This window comes from Hylobates moloch, unplaced genomic scaffold (assembly GCF_009828535.3).
Source record: "Hylobates moloch isolate HMO894 unplaced genomic scaffold, HMol_V3 SCAFFOLD_2, whole genome shotgun sequence".
Taxonomy (NCBI): domain Eukaryota; kingdom Metazoa; phylum Chordata; class Mammalia; order Primates; family Hylobatidae; genus Hylobates; species Hylobates moloch.
In genome coordinates, this window is record NW_026652277.1 from 46,806,659 (window position 1) to 46,833,780 (window position 27,122).

General features: G+C 37.8%; 1 protein-coding gene across 1 annotated transcript in view; it reads right to left on the reverse strand.

Moving 5' to 3' along the window:
* The window catches only part of ARHGAP24 (Rho GTPase activating protein 24), a 426,381-nt gene that overhangs the window by 264,174 nt on the left and 135,085 nt on the right, over positions 1 to 27,122 (reverse strand). Inside the window, exon 3 of the mRNA XM_032145923.2 lies at positions 24,963 to 25,050. Coding sequence (XP_032001814.1) covers positions 24,963 to 25,050 — 88 coding nt within the window. The remainder of the gene's footprint in view (positions 1 to 24,962; positions 25,051 to 27,122) is intronic.

Here is a 27,122-nt window from a genome sequence, read left to right on the forward strand (position 1 = left end):
TTTGCTCATGTTGCTCCAGGCATTTCCTTAAAAGTAGGAAAAAATGTTTCTAGTGCTGTTTATAATGGTTTTAAAAGAAAGAAAGAAGCAGCTACTCTCATATGCATTTGTACTGACTGGCAGTGATGTCCCAGCCATGGTTTAGTTATATACAAATAAGGTCCCTGAAGTCCTATATTAATGGTTTCCCATTAAAACAGGCCAATCAGGCTGGGTGTGGTGGCTCACTCCCGTAATCCCAGCACTCAGGGAGGCTGAGGCGGGCAGATCACAAGGTCAGGAGTAGGAGACCAGCCTAGCCAACATAGTGAAACCCCATCTCTACTAAAAATACCAAAAATATTAGCCAGGCGTGGTGGCAGGCACCTGTAATCCCAGCTACTTGGGAGGCTGAGGCAAGAAGAATCACTTGAACCTGGGAGGTGAAGGTTGTAGTGAGCCGAGATCGCACAACTATACTCCAGCCTGGGCGACAGTGTGAGAATCCATCTAAAACAAAACAAAACAAAACAAGAAAACAAGCCAATCAACCTGAGTGCCTCTCCTGTTCAGGCGTGTGGTTAAGAGATACATGTAGGCACAAAATATAGCCCCTGCCTCCAAGCACATCACAATAGAGGTTAGGGTATGACATGAATGTTAAAAAAAATGAAATTATACAAAGGAAATATAACAAATACAAGAACTAGTATAAGAAAAAATGCTTCTCTTGAAATTAAGTATTTTGGGGTTGGTTATTTTGAGGTTTGCTGGTAGAGGAGCTGAGCTTATAGGATGGATAAGTTTGTAGAAAAATAGAAAATGAGGAGCACAAGAAGTCATGAAGAATCAGTCAGATACTCAAAAGAAGGAGGACTGCACAGCACAATTTTATTACTTGCAACACTAAATGATTCTTAACAAGGAAGCAGATTCCCAGCCCTGACTATCCATTCCTGGAAACTCGGCATCATGTCGCTAAGGAGGAATTTAGCCCCAATTCCCTAGCTTGCCCTTTCTTTCCCACTTGGGTAAAGTACACAGTGAAAAAAGCAGGTTCTATATTACTGTGTTCACTATCTCCTCCTTCACCACCCCTAGGAAATCTATAGAATTATATGAGAACAAAACAAAACAAATAAAAACCTACCCCTGACCTGACTTTAACTTACATCAAATTGCCTTTAACAGTAAATGTGTTCAATTGCTGGCATGCCTATTTTCTTAGTCCACTGGACTGTCAGGCTACAGGGGAAGGGACTGGGTTTTGGAATCATAGTACCTAGCATCATACTGCAGAGCCAGGCTAGGCATTAGAATAATCTGCAGAACTTGGAAACATATAGATTCTTGCCACCTGACAGAAATTTTCCCTCCAACAAACTTCTCCAGGACTTTGTTTAGCATGAAGAACATTCTTCTATGTATTACACTTAGTTTGGTACTCTGTAGCCAATTAGATTATTATGAGATTATTCACAAGTTCAAGGACTATGTTTTATTCACTTTTTATGTCTTTCATACTGTGTAGTACGCAAGCAGGTACACAGGATGTACTTGTTGATTTTATTTTCTTATAGTTTTTTTTTTTTTTAAGAGATAAGGTGTCACTGTCACCCAGGGTGGAGTACAGTTGTGTGAGCACAGCTCATTGAAGCCTTGAACTCCTGGACTGAAGGGATCCTCTTGCCTCAGCCTCCTGAGTAACTGGGAACCACAGGTGCATGGCACCATGCCCAGCATATCTATATCTATATATATATATATATATATATATATATATATTATATATGTATATATACTACTATATTATATATGCACATGTATGTATGCAATATAATACATATACTATATAATACATATACATATGTATAGATGTATAATACATATATTACTATATATTATATATATACTATTAGTAGCTACTGGGGTCTCTCGCCATCTTGCCCAGGCTTGTCTCAAATTCCTGGTCTTAAGTGATTCTCCTGCCACGGCCTCTTGAAGTACTGGGATTATAGGCATGAGTCACCATGCCCGGCTGCTAGTTAAATTTATAAGCTTCTCTCCTTTTCACGTTTTCCTAGGCACAAATTTACTCATATCTGACAATGACAACCACTTTAAGGATGAAAGCACCTTGCTTTAACCTCACACTCATATTTAAACATTGTTTGGAATTAATAGTGGAGAGCATTGAGACTGGATTAAAGAAGTCTTCTGAAAATGGAGGGCACATTTAGACTTGTCTAGCTGTGTAATGGAGGCTGGCATATGATATTCTGTACCGCCTGGCTAATTCCCTCTAATAATTGGAATACCTTTAAGAATTCTCTGAAATAAGGACTTAACAAACAAATGGCACGCATGGGGAAAGATATATTTTTAAAAGACTAAATAACTATTTAAAAAAGCAGCAATACATAATGAAAAATATCCCAAACCAATATCAAAGATGATTCAAGTCTCTTTTGTTACGAGTCATTCTGGAGTCCTGTCAGTCAGGAATGTCATAGCTACAAGTAACCTCTTGGTTTGCCTCTAACACGTGGAGGGTGGAGGATGGAGGGTTTAGGAGAGACCTCAGTCATCTGCTTCCCAGCTCAGCCTCTCTTTATCTCTCTGTGTGTCTTTTCTCTCTCCTTAAACACTGGGGTAGCATTTAACAACCAATATGCTAAAGACCCATTCTCCTTAAATTTCTGCTCCAAGAGTACTAATTTTTTGCTCTCATTTAAGAAATTCTATTCACTTATTTTGTGACTTGGGCCTTATATCTTTCTCACACATATAGAGTGAGTATATGACTGAAATTAAAAACAGAATCCTAAAAATTCATATATTCAGGGACTATGGGATTCAAAATCAAGCAAATAACCATTCCAATGAACATAAGCCAGACTCCTTGCCTCTCCAGGATTGAAGCTTAATGCCAAATATGTCTGAATTGTGGTATTACAAGTAAAGTACTCTAGGGTCTTACAAAATGAAAAGCACTTTTCAAGTAGAATATGGCTTCTATGTTTTTCTATAAATATTTGGACAAAGCTGAATTCATATGTGATAATCAAAACAAATACACTGGAACCACTGGAAACAGACGCATCTACAAATGGATGAATTCCTTAAAAATAATGTTTTTTTGTTTGTTTTTTTAATATGGAGGATGAAAATCACCTACCAAACAACAATTCCATAGCTCTTGGTGGCAACCACAGGCAAATCTTGGGATTTGAGAACTTGAAAAGATGCTAGGAATTAAATAATCGATTAGTTTTCAGTCTTGATACCACACTTCTGTGTTATATGCTACAACTTAGTAGTTGCTAATTAATGAGAAGGTAGTGCCATTTGTAAGAGATTTGCTTATTTATAATTAAAGTTGATTTAAGATTATTTTGACTTAAGTTTTGGCTTGTTTCCTTGAATGAGGGAGCCAGGATGACATTAGAGTCATTGCACTCTTGTGCTAACTTGCAGTCAGTCTTATTTGGCCTATGTGTCTTATCATAAAAGAAAAAAAAAAAAGATTTGAGAACTGTTACTTTGGTACAACAGTTCTGCTTCTCTTCTCTGTGGGTTTTGTTTCATTGGCTCTTTCTTTTCTGTTTTTGTTTTTGAGGCAGGATCTCACCCTGTCACGTAGGCTAGAGTACAGTGGTGCAATCATGGCTCACTGCTGGCTCAGCCTTCTGGGCTCAAGTGATTCTCCTGCCTCACCCTCCCTGGGACTAACATGCCCGTTGTTTTTTTTTGTTTGTTTTTTTTTTTTTTTTTTTGAGATGGGATCTCGCCTTGGCCTCCTAAAGTGCTGGGATTACAGGAGTGAGTCACCACATCTGGCCCCTCATTGGCTCGTTCAAATGCTTGATTTGAAGTCCCTTTGCCTTTCTCTCAGTTTCACCTCCGAGGTCCCAGACCTCTTTTATTCCCCTAAATATCTTCTTAAAGGCAGTGATGTGTTCTAGCTCCCACTTAAGTACCATGATTTTTTTTTTTTTTAGCTGAATTATATGATAATTTGACAACACTGTCTTCCCTTTGCTTTCAATTTCTTTCTGGTGAATCTGAATTTCAGAAACATGCATCATTGCCTAGAGATTCAGATTCTCTCATTTTAACCGAGATCTGGAATCCCTGATTATGCACTAATACTGAATAAAGGCAACATTTTTTTTCAGAACTTTCATCTCCAGGGCCCCTGTAAATCATGAGGTTTGTAACATTTTACATAATTTAGGTGTCCTGTGTGAAATTTCAAAATATCTACATTTTAACAAGTTTAATCGATATGCTAGAGATTACAGAAATTATCTGTTGCTTATAAACTATGTGCAAAATGGCACTAAAATATAACAAAATTTAAGACAATTGTTTTTGCCTCCTAAGAAACGTACAGGCTAGCTAGTGATATTTTAAAAAACTTGAAAACAATTCATGATAGAGAATACATAAACATTAAATAACAGCACATACTTTGGAGTCACAAAAATCAGGAATTGAACCTTGTCACAAACCTCAGTTTCCACATCTGTTAATTGGATTTAATCAAAGAACCGATTTTAATGGCATTATTGTGGAAATTGACCTAACACCCTCTTATCTGATGCAGACATTCAATTAACCAATTCAATATATATCTATATCAATCTATACATCTATACATATAGTAGACACACTTTTCACCTTTTTTTCTCAAACACTTAAACAGTAATTTGGTAATTCTGTTATTCAGAAATTTAGGTTGCATGTTCCATTCAACTAGAGAGCAAAATCAAGCTCAAGCTTAGCTGGATAGACAGGCTGAGTTAATTAGTATTCCTTTTCTTATTTTCCTCCTCCTTCTCCTCTCTTCTGTCCTCCCTCATTTTCTCCCGCTCTCCATGTTGCACGATAAGAGAGAGACATCATCAATATATTGGCTCGGTGACTGCCTATTGCTTCTGGGAGAAAGCAGACTTTTGGCCAGCTGCCAGCTTCTGCTTCCAAGGTTGAGGACAATTGCCCACTCTGTGCCATGGTGGCCAAATCCTGCCAAACAGTGGCAGATGGTGTCTTCCCCACAGACCTTCTACAAGTCACATGGCAATTGGCCTGGGTGAATGTTCCAGCTCCTTCGTGGCTGGTCTATCCCAGTGGACCTGCCTTTCCACTCCCTCCCCCACTCTGGCAAATAGAACATAGACTTTCAATCACTGTCACTTTTTCCATAATCCTCTAATTGGAAAAGAGAGTTTTTAAAGAGTAGATCTTTTTATTTGGTTTAGGTCTTTGAACTACATAATCAGACCACATAGAATGGTGTCAGCTGCTCTAGTAACATGCAACTACAACATAAAACATGAAAAAAAAGTACCAGTGCCTGTAAAAAAATTATTTTCTCAATAATCTTTTCCCTCTCCTATATTCATGGAATGGAGCTGTGATTTTATAAAATTATGCACTAAAATATCATTAGGCCCTGAAACAAATTCAGTTTCTCTCTCAACTTTCAGCCAGTTTCAACATTGTTGCCCGCCCTCCAACTCCAGGGAAAGAAAATGGCCCACATCCAGGTAACTGAGGCTGTGAGTTCTTCTGCTCATCACAGTTGCCATCATCTACCAGCTTTTTGGCATTCCTGCCTGTCTCCAAGCCATACACATGCCCAAGTGAACAAAACTGAATCTAAAAATAAAAATAAAAATGCAGAAGTCATACTCAAGAGAGCTGGAAGTTTAACACATATAATGCTATTGCTGTAAAACTATTTGCTTTTAGAGATATTTCTGAAAATGAAAACCAAAACCCTGTTTGTTTATTTATTTATTTTTAAACCCTCCCTTTTCTTTACTTCTGGGTAATTTAATAAGATAGCACCATAGAGTCTCTAAGATGTTCCCATTTTTCCTAACAGCAAAAGCCATTCTAGCCCCATCTCTAGTATGATCTTAATATTGTTTTCTGTTGTGTTTTTATTCTCTCTTGTGCCTAGTGGGAAACAAATAACCACCTCTCTGGTGCCGAAGGGAGGAAAACCTCATGTGAATGTCTTGGTATTTTTAGATTTTTCTGAAAGAACAGCAAAATGGTTATGTGAAAGGGACCCTGCATTTGCTATTTCACTGGCTGGTGACCTAGGGTAAGTTACTTTAATTTGAAGCTTCAATTTCTTTGTAAAATGAAGGGAATAATGTCCTTAACTCATAGCATTGTTAACTTAAATTAAAGAATACAAGCACTGTTAAATTAAAGAATATAATAGTGAACAGAATAAATACTCAAAAAAGTTAGCTTTCATTACTGCTTTTTTATGCATAGGGAATCTGTTTCTGGGATAGTGTAGGACTATTGAGATGCATCTATAAGACAACAGTATATTGTTAAATATTCTCTGAAGTGAGGATGATGGCAAGCAGGAGCTTGTTTCATGGTAAAATAAGACATGCATTACAAAAATATGCAAAGAATGACATCATCTTCCACTCACACGAAGGAAAGAAGGACGAGAAGCGAGATGATGATAAGAAATATAATAGTCCTCATATTTATCAATTTTTATTGAGTGCCAACCACAAGCAAGCACTCAGTATATGACAGTAAATAAAACAGGTAAAAGGTAGCTAAACAAACTATTAAATTCAGAATAGAAACCTCTGTAATATATACGAAAAAGATGACTAATGAAGAATATCGGCTGGGTGGGGTGACTCACCCTTATATAAGGCCGAAGCAGGCAGATGACTTGAGGTCAGGAGTTCGAGAGCAGCCTGGCCAACATGGTGAAACCCTGTCTCTACCAAAAATACAAAAACTAGCAGGGCATGATGGTGGGCACCTATAATCCCAGCTACTCAGGAGGCTAAGGCAGGAGAATCGCCTGAACCCAGGAGTGGGAGGTTGCAGTGAGCCGAGATCACTGCACTCCAGCACTGCAGCCTGGGCGACAGAGGAAGACTCCATCTAAAAAAAAAAAAAAAAAAAAAAACCCCAACAACAACAACAAAAAAGAATATCCCAGATCGGAGGTAGGTACTTTCAATAGAAGTTCTCCTCTGAGAAGAAAGCATTTAAATAGAGATTTGAACGATAAGAAATAGCCAAACAAACAAAACAAAACCCAAAGGTATGTACTCTGTAAGGAGGGGATCCAGCATGCATGAAAGGCCTTCGATCTGAAAAATCTTTGGACATTCGTGAACTATGTGGTAAGTCTGTGTGGCTGGAGCATGGGAGCAAGGGGCGATGGGGGATAGGATCCTGTAGGCTATAAGATTGAACGTGGAGTTTTCACGATATGGAGAGTGTGATGGGAAGCTGTTGAAGGCTTTACACAGCCAGTTAGCGTACTTTAAAATGATCTTTCTGGAATTTGGAAGAAAATGGACTCTAGAAGGATTAAGTGCAGAAATCTAACAGAAAGATGATTTGGTATACATGAGAAGAAACAGGAAACAGAGAGAAGAAAACCGAGCAGAGATATATTTTGGAAGCAGAATCAGCACCACTGGTTGATGATTGGATGTCAAGTGTGAGAAACAGAGAGGATGCAAGGATAATGCCCTGACTTGTGGCAAGTCCTAAGCTTTTCGTTCAGTTAAATGCATATTGACCACCTAAAGATGGAAATGCATAGAAGAGTTCTGGGTAGACTCAAATTACAAAGCCTACTGCACCAGGGAGGCAGGGGAGAGGGAGGCAAGCAAGAAGAGAGCTAGGTGGGGGAACCCAAGCAGTCCTCCTGGCCTGAAGCTAGGAAAGGGGCAAAGCCATGGCAAGAAAATCAGTCAACAGAGGAGTCAGGTGTGGCATGGTCTCTAAATGCTTCTTTTATTTTCAAGGCTTTAATAACATCAAAAGGCAATCATGGTGTTCTCAGGCTAGAACTTGGGGATCCTCCCTCCAGCTAAAATAGACAGCAGGCGGCAGACAAGAGAATTATTGAAAATTAAAGAATGAGACTTTTTAAGAAACATGCCTGGTCTTATGCCATCTGCAGCTGACTCAACCAGAGGGAGAAAAACTCATAATTTAAAAAATGAAAATGATACCAAGACAATCCAATGGGAACAAAAATACTGTGTTCAATACATGGTGCTGGAAAAACTAGACAATCCAAGTACAAAAAATGAAGTTAGATTCCTTTCTTATACCATACATAAAAAATTAACTCAGGGTGAATAATAGACATAAATATAAAAGCTAAATTATAAAACTCTTAAAAGAAAACATGCGGATAAACCTTTATGATCTTGATTTAGGCAAAGCCTGCTTAGACATGACAGAAGGTGATCAAAGACAAAAGAGATAAATTAGATTTTAACAAAATTAAAAATTTCTGTGGTTCAAGGACACCATCAGTAAAGTAAAAGAACAACTCACAGGATAGGAGAAAATATTTATAGGTCTTATATCTGACAAGAGGTTTGTACCCAGAGTATATGAAGAACTCTTACAACCTGACAATAATAATAATAATAATAATGAAAACCCAAATGAAAACTAGGCCAAAGATTTGAAAAGACATTTCTCCAAAGGAGATATATGCAAATGGTCAAAGGCACATGAAAAGATAGTCAATATTAATTAGCATTAGGGAAATGCAAATAAACCACAATGAGATACCACTTCTACACACTAGGGTGGCCATAATAAAAAAGATAGATGTACTCTGGGAGGCCGAGGTGGGTGGATCACCTGAGGTCAGGAGTTCAAGACGAGCCTGGCCAACATGGTGAAACTCTGTCTCTACTAAAAATACAAAAATTAGCCAGGCATGGTGGCGGGTACCTTTAATCTCACTACTTGGGAGGCTGAGGCATGAAAATCACTTGAACCTAAGAGGTGGAGGTTGCAGTGAGCTGAGATCATACCACTACACTCCAGCCTACATAAACCAAGCACACTAGGAATGGCAGTGGTATTCCTACTTATACTGACAAAATCAAGAAAACGTAATACTAATATAATCAAAGAGAATATGGAAGAGTGGAAAGACAGCTAAGCGGAATGTTGCTAAGTATAAGCCAGCTTCCTTCCTTTCACTGTAGACCCTTTACATCGACCCTTTCAATACAATTTATTTACATTGTTGGTTGGTGTTAGGATTCTATGCCTTTTCATATTTTCAAATAAGTGACCTGAAAGAAAGAGCGAATTTGCAAATGTCATGAAAGTGAGTACATGGAACAGCTCCAGTGTTCAAATAGTTGAAAAAGTGCAATATTATCATCTCCTTGCTGCTCCCAATTATTTTGAGCAGCAAGAACATGGCAATATTGCACTTTGCATGGATATCATATTTTCAGCCATGATTAACATACCGAGCCATTGTGCTTGGCTCCTTCTGTGTAATTAAGTCAGTGACCATTAGACTGAGCCCACAACTAGTTTGCTGCCTAGAGTTTCCAATGCACAATTAGTTCCATTAAGAGTCATCCCAACAGTAGTACACTTATGGCTTTGAGGCTTTGTGTTTCAGACTGCTAATGAAATGGCACTGCTGGCTTCCAGGAAGTACAGGAGATATTCACCTCAAAAGAAGCAGAAATCAAATCCACTAGAGTCTACAGGTTAACAAAGGGCTGAACAGAATGGGTGAATTTTACATTTGGGCACCAGTTCATATGCACTGGGGAGAGGGGTCACTTATGACTCAGGTCTGGACTTCCAGCATTTGGAGAAGGAAGGTTATACCATCATGCAAAAAACAAACAAACAAACAAACAAAACCATTATTTTTTCACCAGCACACAGATCATATCGTTCTTTTTCCACTGAGTACCTTCACATCAATTGATTTTCACACATCAGCTAGGGGAAAGATGACAGAGAAGACGTTACTAAAACTTATCACTGAATTTGAACACATTAGAAATAATGAGGTTTCATTAAACAAAGCTGAGTTTAGGACAAGTTAGACACATATGATGGTAGACTAGTGGGATAGTTTATACTAATTTACACAGATCACCATCCTTATTTGGGTGACACTAGTTTATAGACATTCACATACATTGTCTCATCTGTTAGTTCCACAGTGTAACATTCACTTAACTGTTGAGGAAGTGGATGCCACAAGAATTAGAGAAATTGCCTAAGAGATACAGCAGAAACAAAAATCTCTTCTCCTTTACCTACTTACTAGTTTTGTAAGTACTCGATTGCTTCAATAACGAACTTGATCGGTGTTCCTAGAGTGTTCAACGGAATTCCACCTCTACATGAAGTTTACTGGATGATAAACAATAGTTTCTTAAGGATAAGAATTTGGCACATAATATCTTGCTCATTGCTGATTCTTACTAAATGTTTGATTAACTTTACCAAACTTTGAATTCGAATTGAATCACAGAATTAGTGTAGCACTCAGGGCTTCTGATTAGTAACCCCAGAAGCTACCCATTTCTACATTACACTAACTTCCTGTGCCTGCATGCCTGCCTGCCTGCCTGCCTGCCTTCCTTCCTTCCTTCCTTCCTTCCTTCCTTCCTTCCTTCCTTCCTCCTTCCTTCCTTCCTTCCTTCCTTCCTTCCTTCCTTCCTTCCTTCCTTCCTTCCTTCCTTCTTTTGTTCAACAAATATTTATAAATGGTTATGATATGTCAGGCAATTTGCTGTACACTGGAAATAAGATGATGAGCAAAACAATGTTCTATCTCTCATGGAACTTACATTCTTGAGTGAGAGACAGACATTATTTATATAAGAAAAATGGCAAGAAGTACAGATCATGGGCCTTCAAAGTGGGTTAAGACATCCCGTGAGGGAGGATCGAGTTTCTTTTCTAAAGAAGCAGCAATTGATGTACCATTTGAGAGCTGAATAGTAGTTATCTTATGAATCTTGGAATGATGGGGAGGAGCCATTCTAAAAAGAGGGAACAGTATATATAAAGGTTCTGTGGTTAGTGTGATGCATTGCACATTTGAGAAACTCAAAGGAAGTCAATGTGGTAGAGTGCAGAGAGCAAGAGAGAAAAATAAAATACATCAGGGTAGTTATAGGCTATAGCCCTGTAGACTGTGATAGATTTTTTTTAAAAAATAGGAGGTGACTTGATCAGACTTGAATATAAAAAATATTACTGTATATGGGAGCTCTATGTACTTTTTAATGTAATGTTTTATAAACCTAAAACTGTTCTAAAAATTAAGTCTATTAAAAATATCACTCTGGCTACAGTGTATGGAAGAGAAGAGAGTGGGGGAAGACTACAGTCTGAAGACAAGCTAGTAGAATATTGCAGTGCTCCAGGACAAAGAGGACCAAGACTGAGTCCAAGGACCCTCTGCCATGATGAGGTATGGGAGAAGAAGAGTAACAAGTAATGGTGACTAAGGACAGGGACAATAGAGTAGGATGAAAACTAGGAAAGTTAGTGTCCTAAAAGTCAAATGAAGAATGTGTACCCAGAAAAAAGGAGTAATCAACTGGGTCAAATGATTCTGATTGGGCAATTATTATGAGGATTAAAACGTAATCAATGGATAAAGAAAAATCAGCTGTCATTAATGTCATTAGTAAAAAAAAATTCTGGTGGAATGAGGGGACAAAAGTTGATCTGAACAAAGCTAGAAGTTGAAATGAGTGTGGTATAGTTTTATTGCAAAAAGAAGCAAAACACGTGAGGTGCTGGATGATGGGAGAAGTGTGATTAAGAGTTTTTTTTTTTTTTAAACTCAGAGAACTAATAGCATGATTGTATGCTCATATTTTTAAAACTTTAGTATTCATGAGATTCATTTGCTTTTTAAATGAAAACATTAATGTACTCACACCTGTAATCCTATGAGAATACACCACAGGAGCCAAAATTACATAACAAGATAAAAACAGTACAATCAATAGATTATGGTTCCTGAAAAGGTGGGAGTGGAAGGAATTCAAAGACAGATGAAGAACTGGATTTAGGAAGGAAAAGGGGCAATTTCTCTGTAGTAACAGATATAAGTAATTTTGTATACTTGGTATTAGGAAATTAGGGGAATATCCATTAAATTAAGTTGGCAGTAAGGCTATGTGTGGGAGACAGGATGATCAAAAATAAAATGCAAAATAAACCAACTACTTAAATAATAACTGATTTGCATCAGTTATAGCCAAAGTGGAATGAATTACTTGTGTTTCAATCAAAGAACCCATTATGACAAATCACAGCCCAGAGATTAGAGCCAAATAGCCCCCAAGCACAGTTTCGTCATTATCTCCACTGTGATTCCGATAAGCAAGTGACACATCAGAAATAATGAGTCATGAGAAGGACAATGTGATTGTTGCTAAAAAAAAAAAAAAAAAAAAAATCCCTGAATTATGTCACTGCACTAATCGTTTTCCAGAAGCCTTAATTGCCTGTTTTGACACCCCTTGCTCCTGTATATCCTAAATGACAAGTTGGTAATTCACTACAGAAAGCTTGGGCAACTGGATAAGACGTATCAAGTGCTCCCTTTGGCTTTCTGCCTCTGTCTAGACGCATAACAGTTGTATTTAAAGCATTAGAGTACCATTTTAGAGAGAAGTTTGTCCTCAAATAAAATTAACCTTCACTTAAAAAGAAAAAAAATACACAAATAAAGACAATAACAACAGCACTAAGGCTAGATGTCCAATCTATTTCCTTTGGGCAAAGTGATAAAAACAAAACAAAACAAAACGCTAAGAGTAAAATTGGGAGAGTTTTAAATCCAAGGTCAATTTTCAGGAAAAATAGCTAGATATACAATATTTGTTGTTTCCCTGGGCAGCCCTCATTTTTATTTCCTGTGTTTTTAGTTAATTCTTTGGTTGCTAAATCTCTCAGCTTTTTTAATATTTGTGGCAGGAATAAGTAGAGTTCTGGATTATAGCATGGTAAACATATAGCAAGGTCTGGATTTCTGCTTCTTTCTTTGAGGAGTAGGGTGGAGCTCAAGGTGTCAGTCAGAAACATGAGGGAAAGTTTGTCCCCTAAAATAGAGAAGCCTTTAGAAGAACAGTTAAGTCTCATTTCCTTTTCAATTCTGATATGGGCTTACTTGTGTTTCCCCAAAATACACACAAGGAACTCCAAACCCCCAATACCTCAGAATGTGACCCCATTTGGAGACAGGGTCTTTAAAGAGGTAATTAATTTAAAATGAGGTGATGAGGGTGGCCTTAATCCTATATAACTGATGTCCTTATAAGAAGAAGAAAGTAGGACACAGAAGGGCACGGAGGGAAGACTGTGTGATGACACAGGGAGAAGGAGATGAACCAAGGAGAGAACCCTCAGAAGAAACCAACCCAGCTGACACCTTGAGCTTGAACTTCTAGCCTCCAGAATTCTGAGAAAATACATTTCTGTTGCTTACGTCACCCAGTTTGTAGTACTTGTTATGGAAGCCCTAGAAAGCCAAAAAATACACTAAAGATTCTTTCTACTCACTCCCCTTTCTTGTGAATGGCACAGAAAATGTTTTTTAAAAACGGTGCTAATCAAGCAGAAGTTCATAGAAAAATTTTCTATATGGGACCAGAGAGTCCTTAAACCAGTGCCCCTTCATAATAACAGTTTAGGGACTGTCCTACAAAGTTGGTGAGGCCTCGGCCGGGTGCGGTGGCTCACGCCTGTAATCCTAGCACTTTGGGAGGCTGAAGCGGGTGGATCATGAGGTCAGGAGATCGAGACCATCCTGGCTAACACGGTGAAACCCTGTCTCTGCTAAAAATACAAAAAATTAGCCAAGTGTGGCGGCGGGCGCCTGTAGTCCCAGCTACTCGGGAGGCTGAGGCAGGATAAAGGTGTGAACCCGGAAGGCAGAGCTTGCAATGAGCTAAGATCGTGCCACTGCACTCCAGCCTGGGAGACAGAGTGAAACTCCATCTCAAAAAAAAAAAAAAAAAAAAAAAAGTTGGTGAGGCCTGTAAGATCTATAGCTGGTTGATGCAATTTGAATGTAATATAGAAGTTTGAGGTCGGGCACAGTGGCTCATGCCTGTAATTCCAGCACTTTGGGAGGCCGAGGCAGGTGCATCATCTGAGGTTGGGTGTTCGAGACCAACCTGACCAACATGGAGAAAAATAAACACTCTACTAAAAGAAACAAACAAACAAAAAAACAAAATTAGCCAGGCATAGTGGCACATGTCTGTAATCCCAGCTACTCAGGAGGCTGAGGTAGGAGAATCGCTTGAACCCGGGAAGTGGAGATTGCGGTGAGCTGAGATCACACCATTGCACTCCAGCCTGGGCAACAAGAGTGAAACTCTGTCTCAAAAAAAAAAAAAAAAAAAGAAGTTTGAATTTTTGTTTATTATTCCTATGTTTGAAATATAAATATTTGATTAGCCTGGGCTAAATGAACCTACAAATGAATAGGCAAATAAAGATAAGGTCCGTTTTAAAGCCAGGAAGCCTGACAGTCCCAGGGATGCATTATTGGGCTGCAGATGGTCCTTGGGGTTTTATCTTTTGAAACATTCAGGACCACTTCATCTCAGTTTTCTATTAAAAAAGAAAAGAAAAAGCCTTCCTTGGTTCCCTGAGAGTTGACACAGGTCTCAGTGATATGCCAGTGCTCTCCTGGCTACAAGCTTATCTCTCACTCTTAATTATCAGCAGCTGTTCTGCTGCACACTCATTTTCCTTTTCCTCATCTATTTCTTTTCCTTTGAAGTATGATTCCCCTTTCTCATTCTGACATCGTTTCTAACCTATTGGTTTTTCTCTCCACTGGCCATCAAGTCACCTAAACACACTCTTTCTGTGGCTCAGAGAAGCCCTACCACAGACAAAGACCTGCCTGGACAAACCCTATTTGTAATAACAGCAGCCAACATTTGTTTAGTACTTTGCTATTTTCATAGTTTGATTAGATTGAAAGCCCTTTTCAATTATTGAATAAAAGAAGCAGGTGAACACAAATGGCCTGAGAATGCATAATTAAAACCATATCACAAAGAACAATGGGAAAGATCACATTCATCTCAGCAAATAACTTCTTTATAAATAGCTTCTGTTTTCAAAGTAATAAAAGACACTATTGGTGTACTAATGAAGGACTCAAGAATGAGGAGAGTACTACTTTCTTTTATTAAAAAAAATTGACACATAATGTACATATTTATGGGGTACTTAGTGATGTTGTGAAATATATATAATGTATAGTGAGTAATCAGGATAATTTGCATATCCACCATCTCAAATATTTATCATTTCTTTGTGTTTGGAACATCCAATATCCTCCATCTAGCTATTTGACATGATAACATATTAATGCAAACTATAGTCACCCTACAGTAGCATAGAACACTAGAACTTTTTCCTCCTATCTAGCTATAATGTTGTCTACTTTAAAAATACTGTAGAGTCTGAGAAGTTAATGAACTTCTCTAGGATCCAGTCTCAGGAGGCACTGGGAAAAAGGTCAATAATCACGTTAAATAACTCAGACCTAGAGAACTCTAATTTTGACTAATCCAATGTTATCAATCCATAGATGATAAAACTGCAGTCTCATTTATTCATTAATTCAACAAACATGCATTAAGCATACACTACATGACAGCACTCTGCTAGGCAGTAGGGACAGAAGGTATCTCTTCTCAAGAGCTTCCAATCTAATAGGGAAGGAAGAGAACACAGTCAATGCAAGGACTGTGAGTATGGAGGAGAGAGGAATGAAATGCAGAGTATACTGACTCTTAAACCCATAACCTCATTTCCTCTTGTCATCCTTGTTTCTCTTAATTCTCAGATATTTGGCCTCAGTGTGGTGTAGATAATAAACCTATCCATATTCTTATTGGTATAAGAAGGTTGTGGCATGTGGTGGTTTTGTGGGCGCAGATGGGTGTGAAGCCTGGCTTTAGCACTTATTAAAAATGTGAATTTGTACCACTGTTTTACATACATACATATATATATATATACACATATATATATATATACACACACACAAAAAATATATATTCACATAACTCCATTTGTGGTAGGTATATATCTATATATCTATATATATATACACATATATATTCACATTCATATATATATATATATACACACATATGCCCAGTCTCTCTCTCTCTGTGTGTGTGTGTGTGTGTGTGTGTGTGTGTGAGTGTGTGTATGTGCAGTTATATTAAATGAGTCATTGTATATAATGCCTGACATATATCAGTACAGGGCCTGACACATATTTCAGTAAATATTAAATATGAATATTATGGGAGCATTTCTCATACTGATAGTAAAAGAAAACTGGTGGGTTTGGGGACGGGAGATGTTAATAAATGGGTGGTAAGGGAAATAAACTACCCCTCTAAGAAGATAAGCTTAAGTTTGTTTGTTTGACTTACAAATAATGTATTGTTATTTTCTGTGAGATACTTAGAGCTTTAAGATACTAATGCAAGCTGGGTGTGGTGGCTCATGCCTATAATCCCAGCACTTTGGGAGGCTGAGGCAGGAGGACTGCTTGTACTCAGGGATTTGAGACCAGCCTGGGCAACATAGTGAGACCCCATCTCTACAAAAACAAAAAAATTAGCTGAGCATGGTGGTGTGAACTTGTGGTTCCAGGTACTACTCAGGAGGCTGAGGCAGGAGGATCACTTGAGCCCAAGAGGTTGAGGCAGCAGTGAGCCGTGATTGCACCACTGCACTCCAGCCTGGGTGACAGAGTGAGACCCTGTCTCAAAAAACAGCTAATGTACATCATATAAAGGAAAGCTTAGAAGAAACGTCAAGCTTATTTGATCTTGCCAGAGTTGCTTCCATCTCAGAATATTTGTAAATAGCTCCCTGAATTTGTGCAGACCGAACAAAATACGGGAAATGTTTTTCATGCTAGGCACATCCCATCTCCTATTAATGGTATTCATAAAGTCACATAAGAGATTTCAGTTCTGGTCAGAATCTAGAATTCCAAATGAACTGAGACGGTGTTTAAAAGAGAAGATTTCAGTTTGGTCACTAACACTTTTAAAGTTCAATGTGATTTAAAGCATAGATATTCAGAGATGGAACTTCTAAATAAAAATATTGGCAAATAGTTACTGAATCATGATTTTGAGGCAATGGGTAATGCCATGGCCTGGGGAGACAGGCTGTCTCAGAGTTCTATCTAATTCTGGCTCTGGTGGCACCAGTGGGGATTAGTGATTTATATCAGTATTTCAGCTTCCTTTTCATAGGTTTGCTTTTTTTATCTAGCCCAGGGGTCAGCAAACTATGCCCATGGGCCAAATCTGGTTCACTGTCTATTTTTTACATTTTTAAGTGGTTGGAAAAAAATAAAGAATAATATTTCTGATATTTGAGAAGTATATAAAATTCACATTTCAGTGGCCATAAGTAAATTTTGTTGACATACAGCCACATCCATTTGTTTTTGCTGCCATGGCAGAGTTGAACAATTATAGTGGAAACCTTATGGTCACAAAAGCCTAAAATATTTACTCTCTGGATCTTTCCAGAAAAGGTTTTCTGGCCCCTGATCTAGCGAATAGTGATGGTGACTGGATCAATATGTCTACCAACACTGTGAGAGGACACTCCTCATAGGGACACTTCACAGGAGAGGATCATATGATCACGCTGTCCATCAGTTCGTAAATGCCCCAAATGTCTGTTGGTTGAAGTAACATTAGCCAGAATTTCAAAGGATTAAAAACATTTTAAAAATGTTCTTTGTACCATGTTAATAGCTTCTTTCAAGTGTACATTTTAATGTATTTTAAGTAGGAAGGGAATTTTGAAACAAAAATCTCAAACAATTTTTTTAAGTAAAAGAACACATAGTAGTTAATACATGCTGTTTTCACCAATGCAATTATTTAGTTCATGTAGAGCTACTTGTGTATATAGAATTATGTTTTCATACCATAAGCAACTCCTACTCACATTCTCTAAATGATTTGCACATATTAAAACTAAGCAAAAAAAAAAAAAATACAAGCTTCACGGCTGCCTACAGACTTAGGCAGACAAAAAAAGAGATTGTCACAGCTGCTTTGGGGTAACAAATATAATTGCATGGATTTTAACTTACAGAACTAACACAAAAAGGAAAAAAAGTTAAGATAAGGGAGTGCTGTAAAATTAAATGCCTAAGCAGCATATATAACTGGTGATCAAGAAAATGACTAAACTTTATGCTAAAACACAATCAAAACATTCCTACATTTTCATATAAAATATATGCCAAATATTGCCTTACATTTTCAAATGACAGCAAGTTAATGTAGCCAGTGACATTATTTATTCAACCCAGAAGGAGTCACAAATGCAGACATGTATGGTAAACTTTTATTGCTGTTGTTACATTATTATCCCAAAAACTCAAAAATTGGCCAAACTTTTTTCTTTCCCAGAGACACCCATGAATCTATCTCATAACTATTTATTTCTCAGCTGGCCTATTACATAACACAGCTGCACTAACCATCTAAGTAGGTTGAAGTTTTACTAAATTAAAAATTTTACAGCCTCCAGACCCATGAAATGTTCCATCCAGGAAAAGTTCTTTTGTAAATGTGCAAAATAGGTCTGTAGAGTTACACATTCATAGAAACAGGAGAAAGAACAACTGAATCAGAGAGGTAAAAGTCTAAAACTGATTGGTATACCAGATAATTACAAATAACAGTTTATGCATACATGTACATAGATAAAATAGATAAATGCATAGGAACATAGACACATTAGCTAAAATAGAGATAGATAAAGAGTGAGAGAGAGAGAGAGATAATAAAGTCTTTGGTCCCCAAAATAAACTATTATTCTTAAACTACAGTCAATGATTGCATTTTAGGGAATCTCTGAAGTCCTCAGAAGTATGTGCAATTTTGGTAGGTATTTGCCTTTTTTTTTTTTTTTTTTTGGCAAAAGGATCAATGCATTTATTAGATTCTTTAGGCACCCACGTCCTCTAACTTTTCACCTATCTCCTAAGAAATCCTTCTGGAAAAAATAATTAGAATGGAAACTTTTTAAAATTTGAAATGTACAAAGGTAACACGTAATTGTCTGAGGGTATTGGAAATAATTAGTATAGTTGTGGCTAAAGGTAGGATAAATAACATCTTTTTTTTTTTTGAAGGGCCTAATTTTGTTTCTAGGCAGATAAAAATCACTTTAGATTACCCTTCAAAATTTATCTTATTTTTTCCATGGCTACTTTTCATTCCTCATCCCCTTGTCTTTTGTGTTCACCTCTTCTTTTCTTTCCCTGGAGGAAGGAAGAGGAAAGAACACCTCCTAGTTTTAGTTAATATTGATTTTAGGCACTGGGTCAGATGGGCCTTTTAGGGTCTGGAATATTGACAATTGCCCTTGAAAACCATGATGAATCTTTGCTTGGTGGGTGGACTGAGTCCCAGCATATGATTAATATCAGGTGTGTTGGTTGGTGGTTAGACAGTGAGTGATAACTTGGACAGTACGTGAAGGGAGTTTGTGAAGAAGCTGAGAACAATTTCAGCAATGTGTACTCGGTAATGAAAGAGAATTGCATCCCAGAGCGTAACAGTTGTCTATAAGAAAGCACTCCATCTGTAGAATCCACCTTTGTTACCTTTATTCATAATAAGGAAGATCACTGCTGGAAAATGTCTGTTTCTCCCCACTTTTTCATGATGGGATTGCTGTGGCCTTAGAGCATGCTTTCAAAAGAACTATAAGTGGGCATCTCTATCTAGTGCCTATTTGTATTATATATTGCATTATAAATAGCTGCTAAAAAACAAAAATGCCTACTCTTATCAAGTGCCAAAATTCTCATTCTTAATGAATGAGTCTGGAAAGATACCAGTGTATCCATTCCAGTTCAAAAAATAACTTCACATGCTCATATTTCAGAAAATAGGCTCCGAGCCTTTTTTACTTTATTTTTTGAGATGGAGTCTCACTCTGTCACCCAGGCTGGAGTGAAATGGTGAGATCTCTGCTCACCACAACCTCCGCCTCCTGGGTTCAAGCGATTCTCCTGCCTCAGCCTCCTGAGTAGCTGGGATTACAGGCACCCACCATCACGCCCAGCTAATTTTGTGTTTTAATATTGTATTGAAACGGGATTTCTCCATGTTGGTCAGGCTGGTCTCCAAGTCCCAACCTCAGGTGATCCCCCCACCTCGGCCTCCCAAAATTCTGGGATTACAGGCATGAGCCACCACGCCCGGCCTAGTGTTAGCTTTTTAACCTGGATCAAATTACTTCTCTGTGCCTTAGATCTGTCATTTGCAGAATAAAGATAATAACATTGCTTGCCTCATAGAGTTATAGTAAGGATTAAATAAAGCAATACATGCAAACAGCCTGGAACATTGCCTGGAATACAGATGTCTAGATACTGATAAGGCTATAGACATTATCATGGATACTGTAGTACTCTCTCTAGATCCCAAAGACTGGTATATTGGTTGCTGAAGGCACAAAGAGATTCTCATGGGAATTGTTCTACAATGCAGGAGGAAACAGCTTCACCCAAGTTTATCTGTCTCCCTGCTCCCAATCAATGACTAGTTGGCACCAGGAAACAAAGCCCCAGCCCCTCAGTTTGAAGCAAACTTGAGAGGGATCACAGCCTCAGGGGACCCCACTGGATCAGCTAAGACCTCAGTTGCTACAGCGTTGCAGGGCAGGTGCTCCTGTCACATCCTGGTTTCTTCACTTTCTCACAGAAAAAATATCTTTAGAGAACCTTTCCTGTGACAATCTAATGTTATTCCCCATCAGCATGTGTTTCCTGGAATCCAATCTAAGATTATAGATAGATGTAAATAAAACGTTTTATCCCCGTTATCCTGGAATTGCAGCTAAGGTCCACCTCCCGCCCCCCAAAAGAGGCTAAACCCCCACATTCTAAGTTGAAAAGACCAATGGAAATTGTGCCTAGCCACTTCTCTGACACGTTTACTGAGAGAAAGCATTCCACTTCTGAGAACCCAAATGGCCCTGACTGTTTTGAGAGGGAAACTAGAAAAGAGGAAGTGCTACTTGGAGGAAGCAGTTTTCAAAATCAGCACTGTTTTTTTGAGGGGGAGGACTAGGAATTCTCCCAACTATCGGAACAAGAGTATTGCTGGTAAATTTTGATGTGTGTTAGAACAGTGACCCACTCCTTCTCGAAGTCAGGGACTCATGATGGCTGGCCTCTGAAGCTTGGCAAGCCACTGACCTTGATGGGCACTGAAGCTGATAACCCGTGGAGAAAGTGATAAGCCAAAGGAGGCAGCAACAGTGGAACAGCCTGCATTTCCCTTACTTTGCAGGCCAGGGTACATGAGTTTCCTAGTTGCTGAATAAACACAAAGCAAGCAGCTGGCCTTTGAGCCCTTTTGCTGTATCCCATCCAAGAGGACTATCCCAATGCTGGGAGAATACTAGCATGTGAAGTGGATTTCTAATTCCAGAGACCCTGAAAAATCCACAAATGCATCTGTGAAAGATTCAGCCTTTAGAGAGGAAAGTCTGTAATGACCAGTCAGTGTGAAGGGGCTATGCCCCAGCGCTATCCCCTGTGTAGGAAGATCTCTACCTTCTTCCATCCATCTCTTGGTCTCATCATTAGAAAGGAAGGCAGAAAAGTAGGAAAGGAAACATGTAAGAAGTTTCTCTTCACTTTAGCCACTAGAGTGACAAAGAGGTCTTTGCGGCAACAGGGGAGAAAAGGTCCTATGCAACAGGAAATAGTTCAACATAGCAGAGTGGGGGCAGTTTCATATGATTGAGATTCTTCCATAAACCTGGTAAATATATGCACTTCAAGAAATATTTGTTTAGCACCATATGTTATACTATGCTATTTCCAGTTGTTAGGTATACAGTAAAAAGCAAGAAAGATGTGGTTTCTAAATATATGGAGGTACATATAGTCCTCCTTTGTCTTATTTTGCCTATTTGATGTCTGTTTCTTTGTCATTTTATTTTTTTCTCTGAGAAACTTCTCTCCTAAGAAAGCTAAGGCATCATTATTCCAATAACTACTCTTTATTTTTTAAAACCTTTCAAGGAAAATTCAACTAGAACACATTTAGAGAAGCAGAAACCAACTGCATGTTCTTTCCTCAAGAACTGCTCATTAAAGATTTGCCAATCTTTCTTTCTCAACCACATTTCCCAACAGCTTAGACTTTGGCCATAAAAGTTCACTTCAGTCTAAAATTTGGCATGTCTGATAGAGAAGACTTCAAATTTGCCAATTTGGCTGATATCCCTTTGAATAACAAGTAGAGAAATAGGAAAAATTTGGAGCGAAAAATCTATAACTCATGGCATTATTCAGAGAGATAATTCATTTCATAGGATAATGAATCTATAGGAAATCAACCCTAAAACACGGTAGATTTATTTTCAGATAGGCTTTTACAAAAGCCTAAAATATGCATACAAATATAATTTGTAAACAAATATAAATAAGTAATACACAAAGACCTGAGATGCTCAATTTTATTGAAAATTCTTGTTTTTTTATATGATTTTCCTTGGTTTCATAGGATATTTCAGCATAGAGCAAAAGCAAAAATAAAACAAAATAAAAATTCCTACATATATATAGATACATATGGAAAAATTATAAGGACATACAGTGCACTTATGGATAAACTGTATTCGTAACACACACACAAATGTGTACGTATGCATATAGTGCTAAAATATATGGCAAAGAGCTTGCTAGAGGCTTTTGTTAGTTTTGTTGGAAATCATTATGGGCAGATGAAATTAAAATATGTAATCCTCTCCCACTCATTCATAAACTCTGGATAGTTAGGCTTCAGTTAGCTATCCATAAAGATAGACACTTGTCGGGTTTGTAAGCATCATCTTTATGATAGATTTTCAGAAGTAGCAATTGAAAGAATTTTATAGAGAAAGCCAATCTAGAATAAACATGCTTTATGAGGATCTGCTGCCAGGTAGGCCCACAGCCTGCCGAGGGTTCTATACACGTTACCAACCACATTTCTGCAATCCTTGCTGCCTCCTATGCATTCTGACAAATAAAAACACTCAGTTGTAACATCCCAAATTCTCATGTTAAACAATTACACAATGGAAAAAATTGAAAAATATTATCTTGTCATTCCCACTTGCAAAGATAAATTGTTATGCTATCCCTAAATAACCCCAATAATGCAAATATTGATGAAAATAATCTGATACAGATCCCACATTATCATAGAAGTACAAAAGCATTTGCCTAGAAATGCCATCCTGATGTCAAGGGCACACCAATAAAGCCCCAGTGACCAGGATGAATGACACAGACACTGGATTCTCACTGTAGTGCTTTGTGTTTCCAGCTCTGTCTTCAAAGATACATTTGGAACACTTCTCTTCACACTTCATAAGATTATTTAGAATTATAAAACCTAATTTAGCAGCTATTACATACTGTATTAATAATTCAGGAAGCATCTTTTCAAATGATCTACTCACATACTATATTTATCTCCATAATTACAGAAGCAAGCTTGAATTTCCTATAAATTTGTTTGAAAGGACAACCTTCATATTCCATATTACATAGTCTTAAACTTCTTAGGCTTTGTTCATCAAAAGCTGTTATATCATACGCACTGCATATGAAATAGATGATTTAGAATAGCAATGTTGGAGAAGAGATTTTATCTGTTACTTCCTGGTCTTGAAGACATGGCTCTCTCTAAAACAGTATTGAAAATATCCATCTATATTACTTGAGAACTTCTTCACCAAAAGATGAAACCTCCTTGCAGCTAGCAGACTGAATGGAAAAGTAGACCTCTAGCATTATTGGAGATAAAGAGTCAGCCATCAGTTCAATACCATGCTGATTTAAAAGCCAACATGCGCTATTGTCTGAGAATAAATTGGAAAAGAAATTTCCTCTACTGATACTTCAAAGACTTTGTAACATCTGGAATCTGGTTCTATACAGGGTATTCCACTAAGAAGTAAGAATAAAAGGATTTTAATAAGGCAAATAAGATTCAGGTTTCTTACAATATGTTCTCCCTGGAGGGAAACAAATAACACATTGCATCTGACTAACCTTTCTGCACTTCAGCTGCATTAATTAACATTTAGTCATGGATTCCATCATGAGCCAGATGAACTTAGTGCTACAGCTGTTTTCATCGAGGGGAAAATATGCTTTTCACTTTTAGATTCCCAGCATTTAATATAAATATGGGAAAAATACATTTTATTGACTACATTATTGATAAGAACTCCATATTACTTACCCAAATAAATTCACACCCACCCTAGACTGTGATCAAAACAATATCAATATTACATAAACGGTCAGCCGGAGCCAGATTCCTACCTCCCTTTTTCTTACATTGAGGGATAAGGAAAGGTTGAAGAACTGATCAAAGAGGTAGACATCATGGCCTTGGAGGAACTGTTGCTGGGTTAGTCAAAGATTTTAGTGGAGATCAGGTACACTAAGAGGAATGAATACAAATGACTAGGAAACACGAACAGATGTTTCAAAAGTTTAACTGCAGGATTTGATGTCCTGCCAGAGCTGTCCTCAGCTTTACCAGCAAAACATGTGGATGGTTGGGAGCAAAGCTGAGGTACAGAACTGTAATACTTGGTCAGTATTACAAGTATTAAGTAGTAAGGGTTTTTTTTTTTTTTTTTTTTTTTTGCAAAACCTCCTTGAAGATGCAATTTTGTGAGGAAATATGTCAGTGACTCCACTGGGCAAAGCATTCAACCTATAACACCTTGTCAAATTTCATATCACAAGAGCGCTGTAAAATCAAATTCATCTCCAATAGTCCTGAACAAATACTGTATCATGACTTGTGGTCAACTATGAAGTCCCATGGACAAATGAAAATCCAGTAGTTACGTGGTCAGAGTACGTGTGTGTGAGTGCATTCATTTGTACTAGTATATAAACCTGCAGTCATTATCTGCGTCAACACTAACCAAACCTCAAATTAAGGTTCTCAGACATGATTCAAAAAAGAATGAAACCTGTCTGACCCATCTTCACCTTTACCAACACAGGATGACAATAATTTAATCAGACTAGGAAAATATCTTACCTGGAACTACTTCAAAAAGGAACTTCCCTGGGTTCTCTTCATTGCAGGGATGCTCAAAAACTTTATTTCCAGGCAGAAAGATAGTACCCTGTGAAAACAAATACTCAAAACATCAACATCATCGGATAGCAAACATCATATATCATCATTATAATCAGTGAATATCCAAGGTGTAGCTATAACCCAGTATACAGTAAGATGCATCAGACTCTTTTATATTCCCAATAATCAAAAATTATGTGCCAGAGTCATGTTCACTCAAGATTTAATGAATACTTATTTAGCATCTAATATGTATAAGACTAATATGTATGTTAGCTGCTAGATTCATCTTAAGCACCAATTTATTAAACACATTCTGTGTGCCAGAAATTTTACTAAGCATTCTACCTGCACCATATTATTTAATTGTTAGTATAATCATATGAGGTAGGTATTCTTTTCCCCATTTTATAGCTGTGAAAACAAGGTAGACTTAGACAAAGTTGTGATAAGCCTTCTCTTGATTATCTCTTCTCTTTCTTTTCTTTTTTTTTTTTTTTTTTTTTTGTTCTTTGAGACGGAGTTTTGCTCTTGTCACCCAGGTGGGATTGTAATGGCGCAATCTCGGCTCACTGCAACCTCTGCCTTCCAGGTTCAAGCAATTCCACTGCCTCAGCCTCCTGAGTAGCTGGGATTACAGGCACCCGCCAACATACCTGGCCAATTTTTGTACTTTCAGTAGAGACGGGGTTTCACCATGTTGGCCAGGCTAGTCTCGAACTCCTGACCTCAGGTGATCCACCTGCCTCGGCTTCCCAAAGTGCTGGGATTACAGGCATGAGCCACCACGCCCAGCTATCCTTTCTCTACCTTTAAATTTCTCTCTTTAGTGGATCATTTCATTCAGTGCTGAGATATACTTAAAAGTCTGTGTCATTAAAAAAAGTACTTTGACTTCCCACTATCATTCTATTTTTTTTCTTTGCCTACTGTCTATACTGAATCTATTTCCTCACTGTACCCACTGCAGCCTGGTTGATGCACCCAGCATTCCACTTACATGACTCACAAGCTGCATGTTTGATAATGTTCACTTTTCAGTGAGTTGACTTTCTACTAGTGTCCATCACTATTGACCACTCTTTCCTTGAAGCATCTTCTTTCCTTTGTTCCTTGGTTTTCTCTAGGTTTTTCCCTAATTTCTCTGTTGTCTGAATCTCTTTTGCTGACTCTAATTGACCTTTAAATATTAGAGTTTTTAAAAAGATTTATCCAATAATTTCTTCTCTTCTGATTCTAGTACTCTCTTTCTCCAGGCTATCTCATCCAGGCCTATGATTTCAATAACCAACTGTAAGCCAATGAATATCAGAGTAATATTTCTAATCTAGGACACTCTGAGCTTCAGATACATTCAAAAGCTTATTTGACATTTCCACTTATCTCAAAGACATCTTAAACTCAACTTAGTCCAATTAAAATGCAAGTAAATCTGGCTCTCATTAGGTATTCCCCAGCTCAGTGACTGTCACCCTCTTCTATGCAGTTGCAAAAGCCAGAAGTGTAGAAATCATTATCTCTACTATGTATCACTACTACTACCATTCTTTAATTTCAGGCAACTATTATGTCTTGTCTGGAATTTTTCAAATGTCCCTTTACTGAATTATCCAGAATATTCTAACATCTTTCTTTTTTTTATTATTATTATACTTTAAGTTCTAGGGTACATGTGCACAACGTGCAGGTTTGTTACATATGTATACATGTGCCATGTTGGTGTGCTGCACCCATTAACTTGTCATTTACATTAGGTATATCTCCTAATGCTATCCCTCCCCCATCTCCCGACCTCACAACAGGCCCCGGGTGTGATGTCCCCCTTCCTGTGTCCAAGTGTTCTCCCTGTTCAATTCCCACCTATGAATGAGGACATGCGATGTTTGGTTTTTTGTTTCTGCTCTTACACTTTTTTGCTTTCTATGGCTTTCTATCATCCAGCAACTACCCTTCTATAAATGGCAGCATGCTCCCATCTACCTTAGGACAACATTCTTTCCCTGGTAATTTTATACTATTTTTAAGATTGTCTACATCTAAAATACACTTGCATAGATTCTTGAATTTTTCCTGGGCTGATTTACCATTGTATGTAGTTATGTTATTTGTAAGATGAAT